The sequence below is a fragment of the Ochotona princeps genome, chromosome 23, assembly GCF_030435755.1.
Source record: "Ochotona princeps isolate mOchPri1 chromosome 23, mOchPri1.hap1, whole genome shotgun sequence".
Classification (NCBI taxonomy): domain Eukaryota; kingdom Metazoa; phylum Chordata; class Mammalia; order Lagomorpha; family Ochotonidae; genus Ochotona; species Ochotona princeps.
In genome coordinates, this window is record NC_080854.1 from 18,772,170 (window position 1) to 18,782,882 (window position 10,713).

The 10,713-nt window shown below is 39.2% G+C and overlaps 1 protein-coding gene across 1 annotated transcript in view; it reads left to right on the forward strand.

The window, feature by feature from the left end:
• The window catches only part of C6 (complement C6), a 45,166-nt gene extending 37,791 nt beyond the window's left edge, over nucleotides 1–7,375 (forward strand). The window contains exons 15-17 of the mRNA XM_058680104.1: nucleotides 264–354; nucleotides 3,495–3,736; nucleotides 6,993–7,375. Of these exons, the coding sequence (XP_058536087.1) occupies nucleotides 264–354; nucleotides 3,495–3,736; nucleotides 6,993–7,174 (515 nt within the window). The 3' untranslated portion in view covers nucleotides 7,175–7,375. The remainder of the gene's footprint in view (nucleotides 1–263; nucleotides 355–3,494; nucleotides 3,737–6,992) is intronic.
• The last annotated feature ends 3,338 nt before the right edge of the window (nucleotides 7,376–10,713 follow it).

A 10,713-nucleotide genomic window follows, 5' to 3' on the forward strand; every position in this document is an offset into this window, starting at 1 on the left:
GTTTCACCTTATCCATTGTTTTCTCTAAACTTAAATAAAATTTTAGGTTGGAAAATGACAGTTCCAGCAGACTAGAAAAGACCTTTCAGATGGAATATTTCCACCACAAATTAACACTTTTTAAAAATATGTCTGGAGAAGCCAAAAATGAAGGCTGTAACTCCAGGAGATCCACGAGAACCCTTCATCCCTGCCTCTTCTCCTGAATTCAAATTCATCATTTGTACTCCACACTGTGCACTTCTCTGCTTTCTCTATTTCAGATACTCTGACGAAAATGAAGGGCCGATGTCAGCCAGGACAAAAGCAGGCAGGATCTGAATGTGTCTGTCTCTCTCCAGAGGAAGACTGCAAGTAAGAGATGCTCTAAGAACTGTGTTCAGAAACAGGAAAATCAGTCTAGCGTAACCAGTCTGACCTAAGCATTGAGATTCTTGAACAAATGGGAAACATCAGTTTCTCACATAACTGATACTATTGTGCTCGGTTGAATTCTTCCTTTCCAACAGGGTAGCAAGCTTCCATAATTATCTTACAGTCTAGTTCCCAAAGTCTGCATAACTGTTGTTTATTCAAGCAGCACATTTAAAAACTTCAGGCTCAATTATATCAAAGGCTTCCTTTCCTCCAGAGGTATAGCAGCTACTTGCTTATCTCCCAGATGCCTTCAACAGCCAGAGCTGGGCCAGGCCAAAATCAGTACCCAGTAATTCATTCTGGCTTTTTTTTTTTACTGGGTGGCAGCAGCCCAGGTACTTGAGCCATCACCTGTTACTTCCCAAGGTGTTCCTAAGCAAGCAAATGGAATTGGAAGCAGAGCCAGAACTCAAACCAAGGCCCTCTGATATGGAACACAGATATCCCAAGTGGCATTAACTACTGCACCAAATATCTACTCTCAGATTCTTATACAATTATTCTCTTTTTGGAGAACACTGCAGGGTCTTCTTTGTATAATTTGATCATGGAAATTCAGCACAAGCAGTTCATTCTATTTTTCTCATTTATCACAAGTGATTCCCCCACCCCTACAAATCATTTCTTGCTGCTAAAGATCCCTTAACCCAGCAGAGGACTTTCTGGGGAGGAGTTAAGCATTTCACAGTGTCCACTTAACCCAGAGGAAATATCTTTGTGCAATGCCAAATCATGGGCACGCTGTTTCCTGGGACTGCTAGTATAACAGCCTCACCTTTTCTGCATCCATCCTTTCTATATGGACTTGAAGGTGTTTATGGGGTAAATGACTCCACACTCAAGTTGTCTAAAGTTAGAAAAGGGGCATTTGTTCTGAGCTGTACACTCCAGCTCCTATACATATTGTAACACTCTGGTATACAAGTTGTGTCAGCTCTACAGTTGGCATGAGACAAGATGGTGAAATTTGCAGTCATAAAGATGATCTTGTCCTCTCAGCCAGAGAACTGCTCTGGTCACCTGTTATGTTGTGGCAGTAGGACTCATCCTTCATGTCACCCAGGAATGACTTAAACCTCATTCCCTAAATGTCATTTTCAATACACTTAACTGTATATCAAATGTAAAAGACTATGTGACATGTTCTAAATTTATATTTAATTATTGGTGTTACAGAATTCCAAAAAAGTGTAAAATATCTTGGACTTGACTAAGCTTCTAAGTATAGCCATGAATTGGGCTGAACATAGGCAGGTACAAAAGATGGAAAGAGAATATGACTGAACAGGCCATAGGTGACAACAAAAAAGCAGTCACCTGATAGTTTATGGCTTAACAGCTTAGGAAAAGTTTAAGTGATAAGGAGGAAGTGAGGAGGATCGGAAAATGATACTAGAAAGCAAAGCTACTTGGAGTCGAATTAATGGAAAATCTTGGCCAAAACAGCTCAAGAATTCAAAGTTAATTTAAAGACCATTGGGAAAAACAAGATTAAGGTGAAACTTTATTTTTATTTCAGTTTTAATATATTTTTATTTTGAATTTTGAATTGGATGGTACAATTTCATATAGGCTGGGATTCCCCCCCCAAACTCCCACCCCCATCAGATTATTCCTATTTTGTTACAATAGTGTAGTCTTTCATAAGGAATCATAATTCTATCAGTCTCTTATTTAAGTATACCCCAACACTGTTGGTACAGATGTCAGTCCAGCCTCCCACTGTCTACACATGTCCATCAGTTTCATTAGGGTCCATCTTTTGTCTTGAAACAGGGATGCATGTTCCATTATACCCCCATTTCTGTACCTGATACACCCCAGTACTCCATCACTATACATTTCCCATAAGTAGGAAGCCATGAAACAAGGTTAACAACTGGTATGAGTTAGAACAGTCACAACAACAACATCAACAACAAATTACAGCACCATGAAAAAAATATGTTGCTAAGTAACCAACACATGGGTGACAAAAAGGAAACACAAAAGTCTCTTGGGAAAAATAATACCATCGTATAACCCATGAGTCCATGATGAATTCGACAAGAGAAGAAATTATTTGGAATAAACCAAAATGAAATAAAAAGAACATCAAAACACATGACATACAGCCAAAAAAGCAAACAAAAAAATAGTATGGATTGGATTATTGAAGTTACACTTTCCATGTTGATTTCCTTATATCAGAGAGAACATATGGTATTTGTTCTTTTGTGATCGACTCATTTCACTGTGCATAATGGTCTCTAGTTGGGACCATCTGGTTGTAAATAGAGTAATTTCATTCTTAATAGCTGAGTAATGTTCCACGTAGTATATGTACCACAGTTTCTTTAACCACTCTTCCTTGAAGGTGAAATTTTAGAAGAATCACAGGGGCCAGTGTTGTACAGTAGTAGGTTAACACTCTGCCTAAGATACCAACATCCCAAATGGGTCCCCGGCTGCTCTACTACCAAAATAGCTCTGTACTAAACTGGAAAAGCCAGTGGAAAATCGTTCATTAGACCTATTAGATGCTCTGAGAAGGCCCAACCATTGAAACCATTTGTTGAGTGAGCCAACAGATGGAATATCTTTCCTTCTCTCTTCCTGTAACTGGTTTCCAAGTAAGTAATCAAAGTCTAGGAAGTAAGGAAGGAAGTGAAGGAGGGAGGGAGGGAGGGAGAAGCACCAAGATCCCATATGGGTGCCAGTTCATGTCCTGACTGTTCCACTTCCAATCGAGCTCCTTGCTTCTGCCTTGGGATAGCAGCAGAGTATGGTCCAAGAACTTGGGACCCTGAGCCCATGTAGAAGACCAAGAGGAGGCTCCTGGCTCCCGATCAGGTTAGTTCTGACCATTGTGGCCCCTTGGGAAGAAAATGGAATATCTTTGTCCTTCTTTCTGTAAATCTGCCCTTCAAATGAAAATAAATAAATCTTTTTGAAAGAGACAAAGAGGAAAATTAGAAGGAAAACACCAGGGAAAAATAACTGAGTAATAACGTAAGTTAATGTATTAAATTGGCTACCTAGCAGTCTGCATTTTTCTAGTTCTAGAATGTTAATGCCTCCCTTCCTTTCCTTAACAGCCACTATTCAGAAGATCTCTGTGTGTTTGATACAGACTCTAGCCATTACTTTACGTTACCTGCTTGTAAGTTGTTGGCTGAGAAATGCTTAAAAAATCAGCAACTCCATTTTCTACATATTGGTTCCTGCCGCGATGGTCCACAGTTAGCATGGAGCCTTGAAAGAACAAAACTTTCATCCAACAGCACAAAGAAAGAACCCTGTGGCTATGACACCTGCTACGATTGGGAAAAATGTTCAGGTATGCTATACTAATGCCACATACAATTGCGCACTCAACCTTCATCTCAGCTGGTATATCTTAGTTGCTTTGATTTATCATCTTACTTAAAATGATCCTTCCTCAATCAGTAACAATTTTATGGCCAAAATGACTTAAAAGAGGAAGGAAAAAATAAAACCATTGACAATTGGAAATGACTACTTATAATATTTGTACTGTATATCATTTCCAACATTTTTCTCTGCATATATAAGCAGTACTACACTTGGACCCCACTAAGAAAGCACCTACCCTGGATTCATGCTTTAACCAACTGTCTGCATTACCAGTGTGGGTTGGGTTGCAATAGAATTTCCTATGTTTCTCTTTAATAATTGGGACCGACTGTTAAGACAGAACAAGATTTCATATAGATATCCAAACTCGAGAGCACCTTCCTTAAATTGTGTGAAATCTTATTCTAGGGTCTGGGACTAGCCAGGGCTGACAGTGTTTTATGCAAGTAGTCTTCCTCAAGCCTAGATAGGGTCTCGTATGAGCTCAAGCGTTGTTTCCCTCAAATAAACACTCTGAGCCCCTACTACCTCTCTTCCTCACTGCGCATGGGGTCAACTAGATACCCTGAACAGCTCTGGGACTTTTGACTGGAGAGTCGTCCTAGCCCCAAACTAAATATTCACTGTCATAGAGCATTTTGCTCCTGTAGGAGAGCAGCTCAATGTTGCTTGAAATTGCACTACCAATACAGTACTGCTGCTCTCATTTTAATGACTAAATGCTTACAGACAGGTGTTCACCACCCGCCTTAAAGAAATTCTTTCCTGGTGCGTCACATACCACAGTAGTGACCCTAAATGCTATTTTATGTATTGCTGTTTTTCACTTGATATTATCATTATTTCCATGTCATCACACACGTTATCTTGTCACATAATTTTTAATTTTAAAAACAAGTTTTCAATGGATACATTAAAAATTGCAAATATTTATGGAGTTTAATATGATCTTTCAATGCATGTATACATCATATACTGTGTAAAGTTAGCATACCAGTATTGTCAACTTTAACATTTCTTATTGGTGAAAATATCCAATATCCTTTTTTCAAACCTTTTTTCTCATTTTGGAGAAATATACAGCACATTATGATTATCGACAATCATTGGGCAACACAATACCAGAATGCCTTACTTCTCCAGAATAACTTAGTACCCATCAAAGTTCCCATCTATTCCTTCCTGCTATATAATTTTCCTTGTCTGAATATATGGATATTGTGGGATTTTTTAAGCAAAATATGATTAAACATTTAAATTTTGCTTTGTATTTTATTACTTAACTGCTATGATATATAACTATCACAGGCAAATTTATAATCTAGACTTATTACCTTAGAAAATAATTTCTAAGTAAACACTATTTCAATAGATAAATTTACTGATATTGTATAAAAACTCTTCAGAAATGTTTTCACCATATTATTTTCCAGTTGACAACATGATAAATATTGCCTCACCACACCCTCCCCAATCTTAGAATTATCAGAATTTATGTATCTGTGAATTTGATACTTGAGAAGTGTCATCATTTTCATTTTCAAGACAAATGCATTGCCTACTGATACAACAGCTAGGAATTTGAGAGAGGAAACTTCACAATAGTACCCATGTTCTAATAAGAGGCCTAACCCTGAAACAGCCAAGGTAAACTTCATATCATTTGTAAAGCTGAATTGGATATTAGGATGTAATAGAACTCAAATAAGCAGTGCAGTGGTAGATTTAAAAAAATCACCTTAAACTGAGGCTACACACACACACACACACACACACACACAGAATAGAAATCTGTTGAATGGTCTAATCTGACCTTTGCTAAACCAGACCTATCGTTGCAAAGGGTAAGCCAAATGTCATACTATTCCCCTGAGATCCTTTTTCCATTTTCTGGCCCAATATTTTCTAGCATAATCCTAGAAAGAGAGAAGTCTCACTGCCCAAATCTTGGCCTTTCCTGACCTACATGAAGTGGATTATCAAGATCCAGCCCCTTTTGATCCATGACAGAGGCTTGGCAATTAGGCCTCAGTTAGCAACTCATGAGGTCAAAGCCTGAGATACTGTGAATACCTCATGAAGACACCCTGATCAAAGTGCTGCAGGTTACTACTTTCAAAGCGCTATTTTGTAGAGGAAAAGACATACACAAGGCTACTTAACAACATATGTCAGATATCATGCTGAAATTCATCCAGCCCAAGATGAGTGTGTAGGGAGAAGAGGCTATGAATGCTTCACAGGGTGGGTGAGACTTGGATAAAACTGGACATGGGGATGGAGGAGGAAGAGAGGGTATCGGTCCACGTAAAGATGAGACGAGTGGAGAAAGAAAAAAGAAACTTTGGGGTCTTGTTTGGGAAACTTTGGAGTCTTGTTAATATGCCTGGACTTAAGACAGCAAGAAAATAATGCTGGAAAGAAAAGTTTGAAACAAACTACACAACAGTGTATATTTAGTAACAGAGTTGAGCCTCTATCCCTCTATTCAAAATTGATATATTTGGTTTTCATAAATTTACCCCCTAACTTCCTACTTTAAAAATATTTCATAATGGGCTTGGCAGTGTGGCCTAGTGGCTAAGGTCCTTGCCTTGATCCCATATGGCTGCTGGTTCTAATCCCGGCAGCTCCACTTCCTCTCTGTCTCTCCTCCTCTCAGTATATCTGACTTTGTAATAAAAATAAAATAAATCTTAACAAAAAAAAAATATTTCATAAACACAATGGTTGTATTAATCAGGAGACTGGGTGTTCCAAAGCCAGGCATCATGAGAATTACCCAATTGAATCATTTCTGGAGAGGACTGATCCCCCAGAAAGAAAAAAAAAGGGGGTACTATAAATAGCCCAAGCAAATCAGTCATTTATTATTTAAAATAAGTCTTTACTACCTATCCATTGAATGCCCATGGCCCTATTGCTAAATCCTGGTAAGCTCAATTTTGTCAGCTACGGAGTTATGATAGCACAGTCCATATTTTACTGTTACTGATCAATGAAATAAATCTACAAAGCACTAGGCCAGTTGTGAGGTTTCATAGTCCATGTTCAATAAATAATCGCAAAAATGAACAAATAACTGCTATACAACTTGGGCAATATCCCCAATAAATGAACAGAAAGGACAGGCTAACAACATAGAAACAACATCTAGTGACTGATTGGATATGTGTAGTGAGCTAGACAGCGGTGTGTCACACTGTCTCTCTTTGCAGTCTCCACTTCCACGTGTGTCTGCCTGTTGCCCCCTCAGTGCTCCAAAGGTGGAAATCAGCTCTACTGTGCCAGAATAGGATCATCGACTCGTGAGAAAACAGTGAACATCTGTGAAGTGGGAACCATAAAATGTGCGAACAGGAAGGTGGAAGTACTGCACCCTGGGAGGTGTTTGGCCTAGTACAACTACTGATGAACAGAGTTAATCTTGGAGCATAATCCCATACAATGGCCATGCAGCACTAACTGTACACTGACAGCCTCAGAAGTTACTGACACAATTGTTCCATGTTAGTTGATACAGCTTCTCCCATTCTCTTATTTTAGCATCCCCTGTCCACTTCCAGCCAGGACACTCTGCAGTTCATGCTTATGTAATAACTTCCCTACTGGTCTAATAAATGCTTCTATTCATGTTACACAAAAGTGTTTCTGATAACCTTACTATGTAACCTGACATTGTAGGTATAGACAATGGTAAGTAGTCCAGGAAGGGATCCCATTTTTTTCCAAATATTTATTTGAAAATTTCTGTTAATATAATGGAGTGGGGATGGGGTGCTAAAGGGCCCAAGTACTTCCCCTGCTTTTCCCAGGATCTTTAGCAGGAAACTGGATTCAAACTGGGTCAAAGTGGATGGGACTCACACAGGGCGAATAGGAGGCATACCCTATGACAGCTGGTGCTGCCCTGGTGGGCTGGAGGCTGTGGATTTTTAGTGCGGTCACTGGCAAGACTTTTGTGGCTGTTTGTGAGAGGGACAGATCTATGCCAGAACAGGTCTCTTCCACACTGCTCAGCTTCCTGTCTAATGTGTTGCAGACAGGATGCTACCGAGAGTGGCCTGCACCCCTTACAGCGTGAAAAGGCAGTAGGACAGCCTGACTGAGGAAAAGATGAGCACAGCCTTTTCCACCTAAGCTCCAGACCCCAGACAGGCACAGCGAAATGGGCTGCTTCTGCGGCTTCTGCGGCTGCTGCGGCTGCTGGTGTAAGGCCCCAAGGGAGAAAGCAGGCACTGGCCTCAAGTCAAAGAGGGAACTGTCACTCAGGTGTGAGATCCAAGACCTAAACTGGACCATCACAGAAGTTCACCAAACATCCACGCACTCTGTCCCAGACTAAATTAAGAAAAAAAAAAAGTTGAGTCTTGTACATCACAGTGAGAACTGAGGCTTTCATGGAAAAGTAGCACAAACTTGATGGTTTAGAACAGGTTTACTGCCACACATGGTCCTGGATGGCACGACTCTGAACCAAGCATGTTCACGGGGCTCTCTCTCCCTCCCTCCCTTTCCCTCTCCCTCCCTCCCTTTCCCTCTCCCTCCCTCCCTTTCCCTCTCCCCTCCCTCCCTCCCTGCCCCACCACTCCAACCCCCATCCTCTCCACATAGGTCTGCCTTTCAAGTAAGCAAAAGCATTCTTTAAAAAGCAATCTGGGTTTTGGCTGATAATTTAGCCTACAATTTTTTGGAGAAAAAAATCCTGCTTATACCCCACAGCATAATCAGAGTTACACCAGCCATTTCATCCATATTGCTTGATAAAAACCAGTCACACTGGCTTTGAAGTATCTTGTTCTTTTAGCTATAAGTCTTCTCCTTTAAAGGAGATTTGTTACTCTTTGATTTTTTCATTTTTTTTTACCATTTATCTTTTGTTTCAAAGAAATTTTTTGAGTGCACTAATCCATTAAAATTTGCATTAGGCTAATTTGCATACCATTTTCCAATTTACCAGCTGAATTTTTCACACTCTGACATTAATATTAATACAGCAATCTAGCATTATGTAGCATTATGTATTAAAAGCTAGTGATGAAATTATCATCATCAAGAGCGAAACTGAAGCATATTAAATACCTGAAATTTGGAACTAAAATCTACAATTCCGTCCTAGAAGGTTAAATAAATTCTAGATTAAACGTAGATTTATCCTCTTAGGCTATTATAGTTGAATATGAAACATTCAAGCCTGTCACTTAAACAGGAAATCAATTAAGGTCTTTTATTTCAATGTGGATATTCATTTTTGTTGATTCTGCAATGTGATGACAAAACAAGTAAGACGCCAATTTAAAGAATTTTGTGAAAACATGTTTACATGGTCAAAGTGCCCTGAAAGGAGATACAAGCACAATTCTAAAATGCTTCTGCTAAGACAAAATTCAAGCTTAGCCAAAAGTTTCCTATTTCTAGCAACTGTCAGTAAAACTCACTAGATTTTGTGATTTTTTTTCCTTCTTTCAATGCAAAGCTGTAACTCCCAGAATCAAAATTCCTTAGTTTTATAAACTCAGCGTCCCTGTTATTCCCAAAAGATCTCACAAACTCAATCTCATCCACATTATTTCTTCCCAAATTCTGAGTAACAAGACTCAGATAGAACTTGCTGCTTCTAGCTGGTGTTGGGAGCCAAACCATCCTGAAGCTTGCTTAATTGGATCTTAAATGGCTGGCTCTCTCCAAAGGTCACCTTCATTCTTCTGAAAATTTGTTGTGTAGGCAATCAATGAGGCATGCAGCTTCTCCCCAAACAAATGGCCTGCAAAATCATGGCTGGATCCCGACTGTTTTATGAACATGAGACAGGCCGCTGCTCTGCTATTTGTCTTTCTGACAAGTTCTAGCCACAGCTTCAGTCTCATACATCCAGTGCCAGTTAGCAGAGACACGTGTCACCAGTCAAGGCACTCCAAGGCAAAGACGGTGCATTGGGAAAGAAAATGATGCTCAAAGATTTATAAAGAAAGACATTCATCCCAATATTACATCTAAAATAAAAATTACAGACCCTAAATGTAATTGATAAATTATGGCTTCTCCATACAATAAAATAATGTGAGGTCACTGCAAAGCACTTTTTACAAAAAGGATTAAAGGGACATAATTAAATGTGAAGGATTACAAAACTGCACATGATTATAATTATGAAAATTGTATGTCTATAAATATTTTAAAAACAATGATCAGTAGGGCATGATGTGACACAGAAGGTTAACGCACTGCTTGTGATACCAGTATTCCATACTGGAGTACCAGTTTAAGGTCCTGCTGCTCTGCTTCCATCTCCACTTGCAGCTAATCCACGTATGAAAGCAGCAGAGGACAACCCAAGTGCTCCAGTGTGGCCATCCCAGGGGACTCTCAGGCTCCCAGCTTTGAACTAGTGCAGCCTTTACTGCTGTGATCATTCAGCAAGTGACCCGGTTGATACAAGAATGCTCTGTCTCTTCCTCTCTGTCCCTCTATCTTTCAAATGAGTAATACATTTTTCAAAAGATTTATTAGGATCCATTATTGGAATCTGGAATGGCTTTTATGAGCAGTGTTTACATACTATATCCAATCAACATTTTTTTTTGTATTTTATAATTGAACCAAGTCAATTTTTTTTTCCTTCTATGTAGGTGAGAACAGATAGTTCATCGCTTTTGTATAAACACATTGATGGCTTGTACAATACAGTCCTCTCTTGTCTGAACTGCTCATAGGAGAGAGGTTTCCTAACTTTCAGCCAAACTTATGAGCCTACTCTGCATCATTTGTTTACTACCAAGCACTTACTGAATGTTGACGAGTCACAAGTGTTGGGCCTAAAACCACAGAGATGTTGAAGACACTTGTAGTATAATGGAAGTATTTAAAAGATATTGTAAGCCAGTACCACACAAAATAGAAAAGTGAGTTGCTATTTAAGAATTACAGATTCACATAATA